Below are 20,128 nucleotides of genomic sequence, written 5' to 3'. Positions count from 1 at the left end.
AGGGGCAAGACGGGAATAAAGATGCAGACCTACCAGAGAATGGACTTGAGGATATGGGGAGGGGGAAGGGTAAGCTGGGACGAAGTGAGAGAGTGGCATGGACATATATACACTACCAAATGTAAAATAGATAGCTAGCGGGAAGCAGCCGCATAGCACAGGGAGATCAGCTTGGTGCTTTGTGACCACCTAGAGGGGTGGGATAGGGAGGGAGGGAGACGCAAGAGGGAAGAGATATGGGAACATATGTATATGTGTAGCTGATTCATTTTGTTATAAAGCAGAAACTAACACACCATTGTAAAGCAATTATACTCCAATAAACATGTTAAAAAAGGAAAAGAAAAACAATGTTTAAAAAGCTTAACTCAGGAAGGAGAGAGAAATCACAGGTGCAAAGATTCACTTTATTTATTCATTTTCCCCCCAACATTAGCATGATTAAAACCAAAGAGGGGGAGGACGGTGAGGTGGGGAGATGGGCTGGAGGATTGCAATAGGGAAAAGGGCCCGAGGCCTGAAGAGGCGAGGAAGGGGGCTGGGACCCAGCCCAGGTGATGGACGAGCCTGCAGGCCTCTCGCTCTAACAGTCGTTCTTATTGAAGCTCTTGACCAGGGCGGAGGCCAGGGACTGGTGACTGACCTCGCAGGTATAGAGACTATGGCTTTGGTACTCGGAGCTGGACAGCGTCAGGGTGCTGCTGAGGCTGTATGTGCTGTCCTTGCGGTCCTGCTCAGTGAAACTCTCCTGGATGTTGCTGTCTTGGACAACTCCATCCACCTTCCAACTGACTTTGATAGTTTTGGGGTAAAAGCCATTCACTAAGCACATGACAGAGGCAGTTCCGGTCTCTAACTGCTGTTCGGATGGTTGGAAGAGGAAGACAGATGGCTGAGCATCAGAGCCTGAGGAAGGAAGCATAGGGGGTGGTGTTTAAGTAACAGGGAAGTTCTCCACTTGGGTGCATTGTGTGTGGGTGAGCCTGGAACTGCAAGGGACAGACATGCAGAGAGCCGCAGGCTTATTCTGTGGCATCCAGGGAGCAACTAGGGAAGCCAGGAAGCATATTTCTCATCGCCATGATTTGGAGATTTTCCCCTAGCCCCTACCCCTTAAGAAAGTTCTAAATTGTTTTGTTTGAAGTCTTTGCAGCCTTTCGAAGCTCTTTGAATGCCCTTCTGACCTTACCTTTCTCTCCTTCATCTGTGTTCTCTGCCTCCTGCAGGGAACCCAGTGCTTCAGGCCAAGAAACAAAACCACTTCATTGGACCCGTCAGAGTTTAGAAGTGAGAGCAGGACTTGCACAGATCGTTTCCCCTGTGCCTCTCCTAGTTCTGTGCAGTGATATCAGGCTGCCTTTCACTTCCTGGGCTTCCTTCGGGCGTGTTGGGGTCAGACCCACCAGGCAGGGTGAGCCCCAAACTCAGTCTGGGCCCGGGTCGGTGGGGGGATCGGCCACTTCACCCTCTGTGATCAGGCCAGCAACTCACCCACTCCTCGCCAAGGCCTCAGAGGGAGACCTGGGTCCTGGCCTGATGGCTGTCACCATATGGGGCAAGGTTCAGCCAGACCAGGAGGGTCAACTGTAATTTTGGCCACCTGCCCAGGAGGAACTGGCTAGCTTCACTTCTGACCATAAACAGCTGCCAGATGGCCTGCTGGGAATCCCTTTTGTGGGCCTTCAAGCCCTCAGGTGGGAGAGCATGAGTTAAATAACAAACCAGGAATCTTCTTTTGCTGTGAAAAGCCACAGATAAGGGAAGAGATTTTTATAAAGCTATAAACCTTTATAAAGCTATAAGTCTCCATGTTAACCAAGCAGTTTAATATAAGATACTGAAATTTTAATGTTTTGATACTTTCTTCTCTTTCAACCATCATCACTATCTTTTTCAGAGAATTTTATAAAATAGCCTTAGTAGCAAAATAATATGAATTCTAGAAAAAAAGGAGAGGAAATATTCTATGAAGATACTCCTATTTGGGTCAATTTTTGATAGCTTTAAACTTTCTATCTTGCATTAAACAATTAGCATATTTGATATGGAAACTCTTGTAAGACCTCTTACTAGCTTTCTAATGGAGTTTAAAATTTATTAAAAGATGTTTAAAAGGCCCTAAATACAGTTTTAGAACAAGTTTAAAGTACTTGATTACAAGTTTAAAGTAAGTTTAAAATACTTACATGGTTTAAATAGTTTGAAAAGGGTTTTAAAATGGCCCTAAAATAGTCCTGTCAGGTTGTCACAAACCAAGAATAATCTTTTTCAAGTATTGCTTTTGAAATTACCTGGAGTAAACAACGACAATAACAAATAACTAAACTATGTTAAAGGGTATATAATTAAAATAGCCCGATTAAAAACGTTCTAATCACAGAATGTGGGGATTGGAAAATATATTCTATTAAGTTTTTATCAATGGCATTTACATATGGTTAGATATTTTGTACACCTGAAATATAATCCTACTGAAGCCATTAAATTTCTGAAAATTAAAAACATGTCACAAATTTATCTGATTTTTTGTCAGCAAATATATCTTAATGATATTTATTTTGAACTCAGTAAAAATTAATTGATCAAAACCTGAACGGCCAGATTGTTGCTGGCCTTCAGTTATATTTTTGCTGGTGTCGATTTTGCCCTGAAACAATTTATATATATATATATATATATATATGTATTTCATTTGGATTGAGCCTTTATTACTTAAATACATTTGATGAGAAGATATTTAAGAAATTACAGATCCCTGCAAAAAAATAGCTTTAAGTTCTTTATAGTCTTCTACTGGAAATTTTTATTAAGAGGATATAATAAGGTGAATTTCATTTCTGGAATCGCTAATAAAAATCAGGTTTCTCCCTGTTCTCCCCATGTTAACTCATGCCCATCACATTTCTGTTCTCTTCCGTTAGCGACATTATTTGTATCACTGTGTTAGGAAAGAGGGCCACGGCACAGCTGAACGGGCGATCGCGGGGTTGCCTGGCCTTTGGCGGCATTTAGCGGCCAGGTGCGCCGTCACCAGAGCCCTGGGACCCGGCCGCCAACGTCATTCAATCACGAAAAGAGACCGCCAAGAAGTCTACAGACCACCCTAGCTGTGCCACGGCCTCCTCTGCAGTATAAAAACACCAGCAAGTAATAACAAGGAACATACTCATTCAAATATTTCCTATTTTTCTACATGTCCGTGGGCATCTAAAAAACGTAATTATTTTATTTTCCTTCACTTAAACAAATTACTTCAAAACTGAGCTTTTGGGGACAACCGTCTTTCCTCCATTATGATAAGAGATCATTTCCAGTTTAGTCTAATATAGAAATGTGGCTTTTTAAAAAAGAGTAATCTGTTAAGGTATAGAATTTCTATTGAATTTCTAAATATTGACAGTTTCGCACTCATTTTAGCCTCTAAAAATGACGGTGCTTCTGATTCGCAATTAAGTGGCACCTTTAACACAAATAAATATGCTTTTCTAACTTCTTACTGATTTCGTAATGCATCCTATTGATTTTTATTCTTATAAAATAATATATCGGACAGAAGAGAGAAAACAGACTAAGAAATACCTTTCTCTACTTTTCCGTGTTGTACATACAAGCAAAAATCAATACAATATTTGGCAAATTTCAGTGAAAATTAATTCGCTTTAACTCTTTTAGAGCTGCAAGGATTCCTTTTTCATCGACACTGATTTTTTTTCCCTTTGAGTCATTCGGTGTAGATTAATCTTTTTGTCTACAAACCCAGGTTTGGAGCTGAGTTTAACTTTTGAAACTGATAAAGAACCTGAAATGTTCTCATTTACCCATCTCCACAAAACTCATACTTAAGCCTCTAAAAGTCAACACTGGCATTTAGACCCAGACACATTTCAGAAGGTAGTAGAGAAAAATTACTTACGTTTAATCTCCAGACGTGTCCCTTGGCCAAAGGTGGTCCTCAGCGTTAACTTAATTACTTTCCCCTCAACAAAAATCTGTTTTTGCTGCTAAAGTCATTTGACTGTCAGCTACAGAGAACATCTGGCCATTTACATGCCACGTCAACTAACTAGCTCTTTGCTCTTCTGAGACAACCTGATTTTCAGTCCCTTTCTGATCTCATTTTCAGAAGAGTCCCATTCTCTTCGAAAGTGACCTCAACTCACATCCCAAGCATGAAAACCCCCAAATTTCACGACTCTATAAGAAAGAGGAGTAGAAAAGTGCACTTACGTTTGATTTCCACCTTGGTCCCCTGGCCGAACGTATAAGCCACAGTGAGTGAGCTAACACACCCCCCTGGTCAAAAACCTCCCTCTGAAGCCAATCACAGGAAAAAGGCTAATTCACAGAAAAATCCAGATTTTTCTTCCCCTTTCTCTCCACAAACCCTACTCTCCTTACAAATTCATCCACTTTTCTGTTCAGCTTAAAAATTGACTATCTTCTGGTTTTCTGCCTTTTAACTTTTGGGTCACCAGGAATGGCTCATTTAACCAAAATGTCACAAATTGGCACAAATGATACAGCAGGACAAAAACCGCACAGATAACTGAGCAAAAACAGATAACTGAGCAAAAAACAGATAACTCACATTTAATCTCCACTGTGGTCCCTGGGCTGAAAGTGAACCACGGTGATTCCCCGTAACTTCCACTCGCACAAAACCCTACCCTGAAAGGGCAGCAAACCCCCTTCCCCAATTCAGTTATTTTGGTTTGGAAATCTTAAAAATTAGTCATCAGCCAGCCTCCTGTAGAACAATTTCCCCTCCTCTGTACCTAATCTGGGAATGAAATTTGTTTTATCCCTGACACCTAATTAATGAAAACACGCAAAAAGGAACAAAAAGCAAACCAATTAGACAGAAACGGCAAAGAATCGGTTGAAAAAAATACTTACGTTTGATCTCTGTTTTGGTTCCTGAGCCGAAAGTACACACACGAAGTGTATACACTGAGGAAAGGCCGTGTCAATAAACCAGTCTGAGAGGTTCTTGGATTTATGCATGAGTGATGGAAATAGAAAATTTGGGGGAGAATTCCAACAAACTCATCACTGAAGCTGCTTTCCATGTGGCCTGCAACAAAGTTAGATTCTTAGAATAAATTCTAAACTGCTTGTGGGGATAGAGAGAGAGCGAGAGGGAGAGGCTAAGTGCATGTTTATGTCACCCTGAAAACTCTTGATGAGCTATCTTATCAATGTTCCTCAGCTCTAATATTTCAAGAAACACCATTTTTGGTTTTTATTTGACATGATTAACCAGCCTATCTGAGAGGTCTGCCTCCCACCAGTACCATAGAGTAAATCACCCAGCATTTTAGAGACACAATGACACAATTTTGCTCTTCACAAAGGTTGAAGGAGGGGGGCTTCCCTACCTGCCTGCTGAATATTTGTGTCTGATAATCCATCCTGAAGTTTGTGGTTCAAAGGTTTTCTTCAGCTCATCATTCACAGTAGGGTCCCAGGCAGGTGATTCTTTTTTTTTTTTTTTTTTGCTGTACGCGGGCCTCTCACTGTTGTGGCCTCTCCCGTTGCGGAGCACAGGCTCCGGACGCGCAGGCTTAGCGGCCATGGCTCATGGGCCCAGCCTCTCCGCGGCATGTGGGATCCTCCCGGACCAGGGCACGAACCCGTGTCCCGTGCATCGACAGGCGGACTCCCAACCACTGCGCCACCAGGGAAGCCCCAGGTGATTCTTTTGACTTCAGTTTGATCCCTCCCTCCTTAGGATCATATTGTCTGTCATTTGTACTTGACTTAAGCTGATATTCCAAAAGGGTAGGAGGAAATTCTGGAGTCCACGTTCAGTGGTGCTCAGAATCTGATCAATTGCTGGTCTTCGGGCTAGAGTGCCACAGGTGGACATCTGCCCTGCGTCTCCAAGGGGGCAAGGATGGCTCCATTAGCCTGGAAGGAGGGAGGCAGAGGAGGTCACTTGAAAACTCACTGCTGGTTTGCTGCCTTGGAGCTGTGTCTCTTTCCATTCATCTCTGAAGAGAGACATGCTGAGAGAAGCAAAGTCCTTTGCCCAACCATGTGCAAACGCGTGTGCCGTAAACGTGACTCAAGATTTTGGTCCCACTCTGGAAAATGTAGACACTCATCTTGTTTTCACAAGGACATTAAGGCTGCAGGTGTTTCTTGACGTTCTAGAGTGAAAGAGACAACAGCAGCAGCGTACCAGGGCTTATGGACCGTTGGAGATTTACATCTTGAGGCTTGTGGTTTGCAGCGGGTTTCCACTAGTGATGAGCCCTTTGAGCTCGGCCCTGGAGTTCCCTGGCTCCCTGTCTGTCTGCTTGGCATCCAGCCCTGCGTCTCCTCTCACCCTACTCAGAGAAACCCATCGCGGACCAGCTCCGCAGGCAGCTGTGGAGTTACGTGAATTCAGGTTTGGCTCTTCACACTTTTTGCCTTTGTTGTCAAAATCCTCAGGTCCTTTATGGACACTCCACTCTGCTTTGTGCTGGCTCAGGGACCCTCACTGAGTGCCCCCTCCCCCCCTTCTGACCATGCCCCCCCCCACCCCAGTCTTGCTTATCTTGACTAAGGACCTGGGCTCTGCATCTTTCCTGCCCACTCTGCGACATTGCCTCATTCCCTCAATGTGTATATCCTGATCCCATTTCAAAAGGGTTTCAATGTCTCTTTGCTTTCTAGTTCCACCAGCTCTTCTGTTCGGCTCCACGGGTCAGTTAAGGCGGTTACCACTCAACTTAATATTTTGCTGCTGTTGACTCTGTTCTGTTCTTCTTGTCCTTGTAGGTTTGTTTATTATTATTATTTTGGCTGCACCGTGAAGCTTGTGGGATTTTAGTTCCCTGACCAGGGATTGAACCCGGACCCTTGGCAATGAGAGTGCAGAGTCCTAACCACTGGACCGCCAGGGAATTCCCTGTGGGTTTATTTCTTTAAAATAATTTCTTAAAAAAAATTTATTTTTAGGTTTTTAAAATTTTTGTTGTTTAAAGAATTTATTTATTTATTCATTTACTTTTTGGCTGCGTTGGGTCTTTGTTGCTGCGCACGGGCTTTCTTTAGTCGTGGCGAGCGGGGGCTGCTCTTTGTTGCAGTGTGCCAGCTTCTCATTATGGTGGCTTCTCTTGTTGCAGAGCACGGGCTCTAGGCACGCGGGCTTCAGTAGTTGTGGCTCACAGGCTCTAGAGCGCAGGCTCAGTAGTTGTGGCGCACGGGCTTAGTTGCTCTGGGAGATGTGGGGTCTTCCCGGTCCAAGGCTCAAACCCGTGTCCCCTGCATTGGCAGGCGGATTCTTAACCACTGCGCCACCAGAGAAGCCCCTTAATTTTGTTTTTAAACAAGGGGGTATTGTGATTGAATGTGTGAGTTTAATTCATCATCTTAAACTGTATCTTTCTTAAACTGGCTCCTTTGGGTTCTAAGTGGGGTTAAACTAGGCTAGTTCCTGGCTCTTCTCCCGATACTAATCAGCATCACATTTAAGGGCTATTAGTCTGGTGCTGGGGAAAGAAGCACAGATCACCTCCTTCCCCTTAAAGCACCCTCCACCCCAAAGTGCCCTGATCATCCTGGCTGAGACTACAGTTCTGAACTTAAGAGGGAAGGATGGGAAGAGGGCAGGGTGGCGAGAAAATAAACAGCAAAGAAACAAGAAGAAACATCAAGAAACCCAACGATTGAAGCAAGGAATAATGTGGACTTTTACATTGAATATGCTGGACCTGTCCACCACTCTCAAACTCCCTTTGCAATGACAGAAAAAATGTAAAAAGGAGAATGAATGTATTCCAGGATTGGAGCATCACAAAGGATCCTGTTAGGAGAAAAAAAAAAAAATTGGGGGAAAACTGCACAGATTTAAATTACATGATTGAAATGATGGAGCAACTAGAATCTAGAATCTTCCATTCCATCACAAAAATAGGCAGGGGCCCTTGAAGCAGCCAACACTAGTTTTCCCCACAAAGCCCTCAAAAAAGCACATGCACTTCAGAGTTAAAAGCCATTGGGACTGGGAGTGCGATGGGGGCTGGTGGAATGTGGAGTAACACCCGGGACGCCTGACACCTGCCCTTCAGGCCATGTGACTAGTGATGGAAATAAAAAGGGGTCAAGTGACAGGCATTCAACAGCAATGGGATAAAAGTCTTCCAAAGCACCAGAAGAAAAAAAAAATTAATAAACCAAAGTAGCAAAATTCAGGACAAGGAAATAAAAAATCAAGAGAAAAATATGATAAACCGAAATACAAAATAAGATGCGCAGGCCAAGTTCAAATAGAACCAACTATAATAAAAGTTAAGTTATCCAAAGCTTGAAGATACGGCAAAATGATGACTACTGAGAAAAATTCTCTCCTTGACCAAACTCTACTCAGGCTCCTCTGAACTCTCTTCTCAAGCAGGCCCTGAATTTTGGGCTTCTGTGTTTATCACTGCATTGTCCAGTTTTAGCAAGACTCCTGCTAAGTCAGTTTAACCAGAATTCCCCATCCTGCATCCTCCTTGGTATCTAATTGAGTTCCTTATATTCCATCATCTCCCAGCTAATGTCTGAGGACCCTGGTCTGCCTTCAGCAAGGCTCCCATCAGGTTGGTTCAGCCAGAATCAGAATTACCCCTGATGTTTCCTCTTAGAAATTGTCTATCCACTGACCCCTACCCTGCTCCTTGGCTATAAATTCCCACTAGTCCTTGTATTTGAAGCCCAATCTCTCTCCCCTTCTGTATAACCCCTTTCCTGCGTGGTGGTCCCTACACTTATGATGGTAATGGTCCGGAATAGGGTCTGTCTTACCATTTTCTTTTTCTGGCTGTGCTGCGTGGCTTGTGGGAGCCTTGACCAGGGGTCGAACCTGGGCACTTGGCAGTGAAAGAGAGAAATCCCAACCACTGGACTGCCAGGGAATTCCCAAGCCTTACCATTCTTTAATAACTGTCATACATGATTTTTCTTCAACACTATGTGTCCTTTCAAGGTCTTTTGATTTGCTAGAGAAATAAAGTTTGTTTGACTTGTATTTATTACTGATTAAAAACTAGATTCCAGGGCTTCCCTGGTGGCGCAGTGGTTGAGAGTCCACCTGCCGATGCAGGGGACACGGGTTCATGCCCCGGTCCGGGAGGATCCCACATGCCTTGGAGCGGCTGGTTCCGTGGGTCATAGCCACTGGGCCTGCGCATCCGGAGCCTGTGCTCCGCAACGGGAGGGGCCGTGGCGGTGAGAGGCCCGTGTACCGCAAAACAAAAAAACAAAAAAACTGGATTCCAGAAAGTTAAATATTAGCCTAGAAAAAAGGATATCATGAAAATGACAAATGATTTTTGTCCGGGAAGACCACTCCAAGCCTTATGGTTTTATTGCTCTGTAGGACATTAACCAGTTTTGAATCTTGTTTAGCAATCTTATTCTAGCCTTGATAGGGGTGTGTGTGTGTGTGTGTGTGTGTGTGTGTATCTATGACCTCCTTTCACCAGCTTTATCATCTGGTTCTGTCATCAATAAATTAAATGAATCTTTGACACATGCTCACAATATGGATGCATGAGAACTTTAAATTTTTTGGAAAAATTTGTACCTTGACAATATAAACGAGAAAAACTTTCCAACTGAAAGACCAAGAACAGTGAATGTAACACACAAATCTGGCCATATGTTGTTGAAAAGAGATGTATTTAAAACTCATACATAAAATGATTGGAACAACTAATGCAACGGATGAGGGTTGCCAGGCAACTGCTAACTGAAGGAAGGACAATGTGTAATATTGGAGAATTAGAGGAAAGAACACTTCCAGGGACAAAATCAAATATAAAAAAAAAACTGAAGAGCTCAGACTGTGGGAAATACATTTATATCAGATTGTTCTGTTTTTGTGAATATCATTTGCAAAGCATGAGAGCAAGGCACTGGGTATTGAGATTGCCAGTTTTCCCAAGGACAGGAAATGGGTGGGCTTGGGGCCCAAGGAGGGTTGTGTCCCTTGGGGCTCAGGGACCATTAGGGGCTGAGAGAGAGGCTGGTGGTGGCAGTGGTGGTGAGGAAGGTGGGGAGGGTCAAAACTCACTTGAAGTCACGGCAGTGCCTCCAAGTCTCTAACCTATATTCACGCTCATCCTCAAATGTTCTTATGTCAGGAACAGCCCGCTCAGGTTGAGTGATTAGATAGAATGAAATGCTTTCAGTCTCTGGGTCCTTTTCCTCAAGATTCAGCAAGCGGGGAGGTTTGTTTAGCCTAGCTTGGGTCAAGGGCTACCCCTTGGCTAAGGAAAGTGTTGATCCCATGACATCCTCAGCTGACTCCACCTAATCAGAAAGAAGTAATTCCTCAAAAGGGGAGGTTAGTTTGCTCTTAGGAAGTGCAAGGATGCAGTTAGGAAATGGAATGTCCATTGCTCTCTGTTCTTCCATGTAGTTTGAATCCTCAGCTGGTGAATTAGGATATTTTGACTATAGATAAAAGATACAATTTACCAAGAAGATTTAATAGTGATGGACTTTTATACTGAGTCAAAGTGCATCAAAATACATTAAAAATTTTTATTAGAGACACAGTAAGAACTTGAGAAAATGACAATTACACCAGAAGACTTTCTTTTTTTTTTCTGCCTATTGGGAATAATAGGTATTTTTATTAAACTATTACTGGCAGTCAGTATTGTGCTAAGTGCTTTATATATATATATCACTGTTTTTGATTGTGAGATTAATTCTGTTAGATAGTTGCTTTCTTCGTGTAAGAGATGAGGAAACTGGTGTAGGATGATCTTAAGTAACTTGTCCAAGGTTACATTTAGTAAGTAGCAGAGAAGACGACTTTCTATATAGACAAAGAAGTTGGGACCAACACAATGAAAACTGGAATCTCTCTCCCTTCTTCATTCCTTCCCAGGCCCATCATCCTATCCTGTGTGGAATAACAGAACTGACAATAGTGTGAAATCATTTTGCCGGCATCAACATGTTAAAGATTATTTGCCTCTTTCCCAAGTGTGTTTATGTAATAAGGCACATTTCCAAAAGTAGCTGAGAATATTTCTGTCTAAGTTCCCTGGTGGAGAAGCACAAGCTTCAAACAGATTCTTTCTAATCCACATAAAAAGAAAAAGAGATATATGTCTCAATTCATTTTAATACATATGTGTATATATATAATACACACACATATATATCAGTAGATACTTGGGTATATAACATTGAAAACATAATCTTTTCAAATGCCTATGGAATATTTATAACATTTAGCTGTGTACTGGGCCAAAAAGAGAATGAAACATTTATACATTGTCCCAAAGTAGAAATCATTTTGGACACATTATCTTTACCACAACGCAATAAACCTAGAACTTAGCCATAAAGTAGCCAACTAACAGATTACTGACTTGGAAATTAAAAAATGACCACTCTAAAAATCTTAAAAAGGAAATATATCAAATTACAGAGCAACGAATTATTGAAGCGTCAACAACAGTGAGAATACTGCATATTAAAATGCAGTATTTTATTTATTAAATATTAAGTATTTATTAAATACTCTTAGTATTTAATACTGCATATTAAAATTCATGGGATGGAATCAAAGTGGGTCTCAAATGAAAATGTGTTTTCTTTACTGATCAAAGAACCAAGAGGACTTCCCTGGTGGCACAGTGGTTAAGAATCTGCCTGCCAATGCAGGGGTCACGGGTTTGATCCCTGGTCCGGGAAGCGTGCCGGAGCAACTAACATGCCGTGGAGCAACTAAACCCGTGCACCACAACTTCTGAGCCTTCACTCCAGAGCCCACGAGCCACAACTACTGAGCCCACGCGCCACAACTACTGAAGCCCGCGTGCCTAGAGCCTGTGCTCTACAATGAGAGAAGCCACTGCAACGAGAAGCCACCACAATGAGAAGCATGCGCACCGCAACGAAGAGTAACCCCAGCTCGCCGCAACTAGAGAAAGCCCGTGCACAGCAACGAAAACCCGACGCAGCCAAAAATAAAATAAATAAATTTATTAAAGAAAAAGAGCCAGGAGATCAAACATAATAAACTAAGCATTAAACTCAAGGAGCTAGCCACAGAACAAGATGAACCAAAAGAAGGTAGAAGGACATAATTAGTAAAAATAAAAACAGAAGCACATAAAAAACAAAGCTATTTTGGTGAATAAAACCAAGAGATATTTATTTGAAAATGATCAATAAAATAGACAAATTTCTGGACAGTGTGACCAAGGAAAAAGAGAAAAACACATATAGACATTGAGAATGAGAAAGAGATTACAGCATGCCAAAAAGCTTTTAAGAATTAAAGCACGTGCTGCCTGGATTTCCCCCATTCTTCCAGCCTTCTGGGGCCATCCTCACTATTATTTTTTTCCATTTCCTTTTTTGGTAGTGACTTGGGGGTAACCTCGCTATTGAGATATAATTTACATGCCATACAATCGACCCATTTAAAATACACAGCTCAGTGTTTTTTAGTATATTCACCATATCACACTACAAATGCAACCGTCATCATAATCTAGGAATATTTTCATCACCTCGAAAAAGAAACCCCGTTCTCCTTCTCTATCACCTCTTAGTATTCTCATCCTTCCCAGCTGCTGGCAACTGCTAATCTACTTCCTGTTTCTCTATATTTTCTCATTCTGAACGTTCCATAAAAGTGGAATCATAATAGGTGGTCTTTTGTGTTTGGCTTCTTTCACTTAGCCTAATGTTTTCAAGGTTCATCTCTGCTGTAGCATGAATAATATCCCACTGCATGGATATACCACATTTTGTTTATTCATTAATCAGTTAATTCACCCTTTTTTGTTATTCAAATAAAACTGCCCGGGCCCCCCTGTGACATGTTGGTAAAGGCTCCACCTTTTCAAGGATTCTCAGAAGCTTCTCAAACGTGTGGTCCCTTCCTGTTTCAGATTCTTATGGCAATGGGATTATTGATCTCCCTGACTGCTGTCATGATTCCTGTACCATTGCCTTCTCTCTGCCCCTCCTCACTTCATGCTTGACTCGTCCTCTTACTTTATTTTCCAGAAACCCACTTGTCCAGGGTTTCTAGGTTAGGCAGGGTTGGTTTGATAGAATGTTTATTCTTCTCATTTTCTACCCATATTCAGATTAAAGCCCCCATAGGCCATTGCTTTTTTAAAATTTTATTTTTGTTTTTAAATTTTTAATATTTTCTTCCAGTTTTATTGAGATATAATTGGTGTACAGCACTGTGTGAGTTTAAGGCATACAGCATCATGATTTGACTTACATACATCATGGAATGATGATCCCAATAAGTTTAGTGAACATCCATCATCTCATACAGAGACAATATTAAAGAAGTAGAAAACACATCCTTTTCCTTGCGATGAGAATTTAGGGTTTACTCTCTTAACAGCTTTCCTATGTAACACACAGCAGTATTAATTATCTTTATCAGGTTGTACGTTACATCCCTAGTACTTATTTATCTTATAACTGAAAGTTTGTACCTTTTGAACACCTTTATCCAATTTCCCCTTCCCCCAGATAGGCTTTTGCTTTTTTGAACATCTAAATGAAGGGCACAATTCCTTATCTCCCAGAATAAATGGAATAATTTGCCCAAGAAGAGATAGACACTAATTTTAGAAGAAATTGAGGAGTTTGTCAAAGACCTACCTCCTCCAAAAGAACCTAATACAAGACGGTTTTCAAGCAGTTTCTTTATAAGCTTTTTTTTTTTTTTGAAACTGATAATTCCTATGTCAAGGAGATACACAGATATGGAATACTTTTCAATTTATTCTCTGAGTTGGCATGACTGTGATACTGCAAGTGGACTGGAGCAGTCCTCAAATGAAACCTAGGACCCTTACAGATTAGAAAGGCTCATCTCTGTTCCTTGAACGCAAATTTCATGGCCCTTTAAAGTGAAGTGAGGAGAAAGGGTAAATATTTAATCAATCTTGTAATTGGCGTGGCTGGGAATTTGGATAAGTACTAGACAAGGAGTAGCTGACGAAATTAATACCAGAAACCAGGAGGAGTCTACCCAAATGTAAGGCATATACACCGGGACACATCAACCTAGGGAAGAACCAAGATCACAAAAATAACCACGCACAACGTATCATTGACACTTGTCTCTGCCCAGGATATCATATCTTCCACTTCCATGAAAAAGAATATTCTTCACATCCCTCATTATTTCTTGCATCGCACAGGCATCTCATGAGGGATCGCACTCACCGCTGCACTCTCCGTGATTAACAAGTGTCTGGCATACACTTGGTGTCCAGTACATGTTTACCCAAATGAATGAGTGAAACGAACAAGGATTGTTCAGCAGTCACGTGGTACTTGCTGTTTTCTCCTCTCTTGCTCTGGCGCGCCCTCTGGTGATCACTTCCGGTAATTTCTGAAGCCCTGAAAACTGCTTCTGAAGGTGGTGCCTTAACTGGGACTGTCTGGGCTGCAGCTGAGCCTGGGACCATGTTAGACTGAATAGTATATAGGCTTAGTGTGATCTTGGAGGGTCTTTGTAGAGCCTTGCCTCCCAATTAAAGTACTTCCATCACATTTCCTGAGGCACTTGGCAAAACCTTCGTAAACCAGGAAAATTGTTTGCACAGTTGCCGTCTGTTTCCCTTAAGTCAGTGGAGGCATTTTAATGCATTTTCTGAAATCCAGTGACAGAATGAAAAATGAGTCTGTGCAGCATGAAAATACGTTTCTTTCTTCAGCGTGACAGCTGCTCCGGAACTCAGTCAGGATACAAACATCACATTTAATATAGAAAAGAGCCTTAACTATTGACTTTTATAACTGAGGAAACAAAGGCCCCCTTAATGATACTGAGGTTGTAGGAGCACAGTCAGGGTCTAAACCTTTGCCTTCTAAGAACCAGTTTGTGATTTCCGCTAAACGCTGCCAGTTGGAATAATCTTCAGCCTGATAAGTGTATTAACTAAGAGCAGCGATAGCTACTCTAATAGATACGATCCAAAGCTTCAGTGACTTAATGCACTGGAAATTTGTTTTCACTTGTGTGAAGTTCTAATTGGCAGTGGAGGGTAGGGTTTCTGTCCCATGCTGTCTCTGAGGGACACAGGCTGACAAAGGCCATCTTCAGCTTAAAGCTCCTGTGATGAGTTGCAAGACTACTGATTAGGAAAGGAAGATTGACCTCACAGTCACAACCACTGAATCGGGCTGGAGTTCCAGGCTAGAATGGAGGCTTTGCGGATGGTGAGCTCTACACATAATGAAGTTCTCCATTGCTGCCTAAGAGACTTTGGCTATTGAAGGAGAGGATAAAACCCGAGTGACCCAAACTCTCCAGGTAGGTCGGCACTCACTTTGGTAGAGTGGTATTTATCATACTTCCCACATCCTGCCTTACATCATGGACTTTTATAATCGTATTTGAACAGCTTGAAATACTTCTGTATTCGCCATCGTGCCTCTATACTGAGTACTCAGTGATTGCTCTTCAAACTGAATTTGATAAATATGTATATTCGGGAATATGTCACTACTTGAAACTACTTGGATATATAATTTAATTAGAAAAATTAGAATTATGGATAAATCAACAAATATCTCCTCCCTCCCTCCCTCCCTTCCTTCCTTCCTTTTTTCTCCACACTAGTATTGCTGGGGTCCACTGTTGTGCAGACAGCAGTAACATAATGTCATGAGGTAGGACAAACTATGTACAGATCCTTGAAGAACATGGAGAACCACATATCTTATCAAATATTCTCTAGATGGGTGCAGGGTCTCTCCTGCCCAGTGCCATGCAGGCTTCATCCCAAGGGCTGCCACATCCTATTTATACCTCCCAGAGCAGTAGGGCAGTGACTGAGGTGGGGAGAGAGATTGTAGCACTTAGATTTACATGGAATAATTAAACAGAAAGGAGATGACAAATACAGAAAATTGTTTCTTCTGGACAGGTCTTTACTATTAGAGCCTTAGAAAAATTACTGCTGATTATTTTGTCTTTTTGTGAGATGGTCTCCTGGAGTCACTGACACAAATGCTGGAGATTGTGTGATGGGTGTTTCTGCTCTGGTCTCTGTTTAGGGAGGAAAAGAGAAAAGATGAATCAAAAGCATCATGTTTGTTGAGAATGCAAAAAGCCAATTTCATATACAAATGCCATATTTTTTGGTCAAGATTCAGAGGACTTAAGTGCTGCAAAAAGAGGAATATTTCTCTTACAAGATATCAGAGGAGCAGAAAGATGAGGGGAGCCTGGGAGCTCATAGCCTCGGCCTGGCGTTCACTTGTCGCCAGCGTCCTCACCAGTTGAACAATACACATTCTATGGCCTCTGAGATGTTGAGGGACTTATGTATGGGAGCAATATGCAAATTACGTGGTGGTGGGATGGGCAGGCAGTGTTTAACTGGCAGAGTGTGAAACTTCATGCATGAGCTGTCCATGGTGATATTGTCAGAGCTTTCTTTACTCTCAAAAGGGCTGAGTAAAATCTAAACTCCTGGGCAAATAGCATCATCCTTCCTCCGCTTTGCTTTTCTGCCCCCAGACTTTTCATTATTCTGCACTATTCAGTATTCCATCTGCTGCCATTCTGATGCTAAGTAAACTGGGGTGATAGATACCATGGCAATACTCCTGACATCATCAACCATTGCCCCCATTTTTGGGTTACACGCTCAGGACCATAATTACTTCACATCGTGGTTGAATACAGGATTCAGAGAGGTGTCTACGTAATGCTGTTTCCAACTGCACACTTGCTTCCGTGATTACTCAGCTCTCTGTTCCAACATTTACACACGTATTAGTTACCCTAAACCATAATTACTTACACTGAGATTTTTTCACATTAAAATTTTAAAATTTTCTTTTGACTCAAGTGAATTCATATCTACTCGGTGGTACTGGGTAGAACCTAAAATAATTTTCCTTGTATACCATCCGTCTACATTTCAGAAAAAACTACATGCTGCATTTGAAAGTGGAAACTTGAGAACTACAGCTAAAGAATAGGGCAAAAAAGATGAAGGGTGAGACATTAAATTGCTACTGTCAGTTTGAAAGGAAAGTAAGATGTGTCTTTCTTTTCCTTAATCAAATTCTGTTTACCTGATGCCCACACAAAAACTTGTAAAAGAATGTTCATAGCAGAGGCATTGAATTCACCAAATAGTGGGAACAACCCGAATGTCCATCAAGTGTTGAATGGAAAAGCAAAATGTGGCCTATTCGTATAATGACATACTATTTGGCCATAGTAAGAAATAAAGTACTATAATAAGCTACAACATGGATAAACCTTGCAAACATTATGGTAAATGAAGTGAGCCAGTCACGAAAGACAACATGCAGCACGATCTGTTTATATGAAATATTCACCGTAGGCACAGACAGTAAGTGGTTACCTAGGACTTGGGGATGTTTGATGCTGGAGGAAATGGGGAGTAACTGGTAATGGGTACAGAGTTTCTTTTCGAAAATATAAAATTGACTGTGGTGATGATTGCACAACTCTTATACTAAAGTCCATCATAGTGGACAAGATAAATTGGTGAACTATATTGTATATGAATTATAATGCCATAAATGTGTTAACAAAAAGTCTAGAGTTTCAAGAGTGAAGAGACCTTCGGCGAGGAACAGCAAGAATATGTGAGTAGGGATTCCCTGGTGGCGCAGTGGTTGAGAGTCCGCCTACCGATGCAGGGGACGCGGGTTCATGCCCCGGTCCGGGAAGTTCCCACATGCCGTGGAGCAGCTGGGTCCGTGAGCCATGGCCGCTGAGCCTGCGCGTCTGGAGCCTGTGCTCCGCAACGGGAGAGGCCACAACAGTGAGAGGCCCACGTACCGCAAAAAAAAAAAAAAAAAAAAAAGAATATGTGAGTAGTAGAAACCGAAAGAGCTATTTGTAAGCCTGGGGCTTTGTGTTCTGAGATGTGTTTTGAACATTTAAAGATTATCCATTGTTTTGAATTATTGAGAAAGAAATTAGTCCTAAAATGGAGTTACTAGAATGATCTGTGATGCTCTTCAACTAGGTGGATGACCTTGAACAGCTCCTACCACCTACCTATCTGGGTCTTATTCATCTCTATTGAATGGCACAGCAAGTGTGATTTTTAAAAAATCCCGTTGAGATTTTGATTTTGACTAGGTTTTTTTCAATTTCTTTGAATAATATTCTGGAGTCTACAGTGTATTTTGTTATTTTTTCCTAAATATATGATGTTTTGGATGCTCTTGTAGATGGTGTGTTTTATAATTTTAATTTTTATAATTTGTTGCAGTTATAGAGAAATCAAATTGGTTTTTTTTGGTTTTTTTTGTATATTCACCTTGAATCCAGTGGTTGGCTATTTCTTTTATTGATTTCAGTAGTTTTTCTATAGATTATTTTGAATTTTCTCTGCACACAATCCATTCATCTTGACAGTTTTAATTCTTCCTTTCCAGTTCTGTTTTTTGTTGTTGTTATTGTTGCCTTATTGCACTGGCCAGGACAGGTATATCTTTAAAGGCATCCACTCATGTGCGTCTGATCCAATGCCACTGGCAGAGAAATTGTGCCTAAACCTGGCTGTGCCTTTAAGTCCAAGAAAAATTCCAGGAGTCCGCGTGCAAATCTTGTCATGGGGTTACTTTTCAGAACGTTAAGATTTCCAAATAGAGGTAGAGATGCTAAAACTGCACAGCCGTCACAGCAGCTGCTTATAAAGGAAACAGCTGGTATAATGAAAAACCCTCAAAGGTTTGTGGAGGCTTTTGTTTCACGTTGAATCACTGTGGATACCCGCTATAGTACTGATAGCAGTAATAAACAGCAACATCTTCAGGCTTCAGGCTGCTGATGGTGAGAGTAAAGTCTGTCCCCGACCCACTGCCACTGAACCGGGCTGGGATGCCAGAGGCCCTGGTGGTTGCATCATACATGAGGAGCCTGGGAGCCTGCCCAGGTTCCTGCTGGTACCAGGCTAGGTAGTTGCTAACACTCTGACTGGCCCTGCAGGTGAGGGTGGCGCTTTCCTCCGGAGACAAAGACAGGGAGGCTGGAGACTGTGTCAACGTGGCTTCTCCAGTGGTATCTGAGATTGGAAATAAAACAAAAAAGTCGCTCATGTAATCTAGATCCTACTTACTGTCTTCCCCACAGGGCTAGGATCATCGATCTACACTGAGCCTTAATTTTTTGCTTGCTGAGTAGAGGTGCAGGACCCAACTGCATGAACCAAAAATCTTCACTGACATGCACAACCATCCCATGTTCCTCTCACCTGGGATCCAGAGTAACAGGAGGCAGAGAAGCTGAGCTAGGGCTTCCATGATCCACTCAGAGGCAGATCTGAGGCAGATCTTCCCCAGAGCACTGACTCAGGCATAGATATGGGCTTTGGGCAACAGGGCGGGCTGGGAGGAACATGCAAAGCAGCTGGGATGGGGCGAGCTGGGTTTCCAGCTGCAGCAACCACGTGCCTCCTCTTCTCTACACTTGAGCAACCCATCCCCAGGTGGTCAAGTCAGAAAAGCCTATTGACTTAGTCTGAGGGATGAATTTTTCTCCTCTGGTCACAGAATTTCCTTCCCGTGTCCTCTCACTTCATTATTCACCTAGATTCAGAGAGATGGTGTTTGGTATGAGCCTGCTGGGAACAAAATAGATGCCTTTGGTTCTGTTTTCCTCTTTCTACCAGCACTATGCCTAGATGTCTCCCTTGGTGCATGCTTGGGTCAAAACGGATTGAGAAGTTTATAGGAACTTTATGTTCCAGATACACCTGTCATTTGCAGCACAGTGCTATTTCCCAAGGGCACTTCCCAAGAAGTCACCTTATTCTTTGCTAGAATTAGGAAAGAGTAATGTCAGGTTAGGCCAGGCAACATGGTTGTAAGGGTAACGACAACTGCACAGATGATGAGGACCCTGGCTCTCCCCTCCTCCCTCCCCCCTCCAGTGTACTGATACCATATACATGAAGACAAGACAGTGGTACTGTCCATGCAGACAGAGTTAATTACTCTGTATTTATCATGCAGGAGAAAGATGTAATATGTCAGATTTACTTCTGGAAGATTACTGGGTTATTTTGTAGTGAATGGATTATTCATTCCTTGTCAAATAGATTTTTAATAATTTAGGGCCCTTTCACTTTTTTTTTTTTTTTTTTTTTTT

The 20,128-nt window shown here is 42.0% G+C and overlaps 2 protein-coding genes across 4 annotated transcripts in view; one reads left to right on the top strand and one right to left on the bottom strand.

Annotated features, from left to right (window-relative positions):
* Window positions 1-20,128, top strand: part of RPIA (ribose 5-phosphate isomerase A) — a 95,723-nt gene that overhangs the window by 65,215 nt on the left and 10,380 nt on the right. Inside the window, exon 9 of one of the 2 annotated variants that reach the window (XM_027129090.1) lies at window positions 10,874-11,093. The exons of the other annotated variant lie outside the window; for it this stretch is intronic. Coding sequence (XP_026984891.1) covers window positions 10,874-11,007 — 134 coding nt within the window. The 3' untranslated portion in view covers window positions 11,008-11,093. Of the gene's footprint in view, window positions 1-10,873; window positions 11,094-20,128 lie in introns of those variants that run through there. 2 annotated transcript variants of the gene reach the window in all.
* Window positions 387-19,348, bottom strand: LOC113632143 (immunoglobulin kappa light chain-like). 2 transcript variants are annotated; one of them, XM_027129095.1, is made up of 4 exons: window positions 19,233-19,348; window positions 18,743-19,043; window positions 4,228-4,280; window positions 387-906 (listed from the first exon to the last, which is right to left on the bottom strand). In XM_027129095.1, exons 1-4 carry the CDS (start codon window positions 19,279-19,281, stop codon window positions 584-586), a joined length of 726 nt encoding a protein of 241 aa, XP_026984896.1. In that variant the 5' UTR covers window positions 19,282-19,348; the 3' UTR covers window positions 387-583. The 2 variants fall into 2 exon arrangements, 1 of the variants encoding a protein (XP_026984896.1); XR_003437703.1 differs by lacking the exons at window positions 4,228-4,280; window positions 18,743-19,043; window positions 19,233-19,348 and adding an exon at window positions 5,379-5,554 and having other exon boundaries at window positions 804-906.

This window comes from Aethalodelphis obliquidens, unplaced genomic scaffold (genome assembly GCF_003676395.1).
Source record: "Aethalodelphis obliquidens isolate GAN/ISIS:26980383/991018 unplaced genomic scaffold, ASM367639v1 scaffold35, whole genome shotgun sequence".
In the NCBI taxonomy this organism is placed as follows: domain Eukaryota; kingdom Metazoa; phylum Chordata; class Mammalia; order Artiodactyla; family Delphinidae; genus Aethalodelphis; species Aethalodelphis obliquidens.
This window is presented reverse-complemented; position numbering and strand designations above follow the sequence as displayed.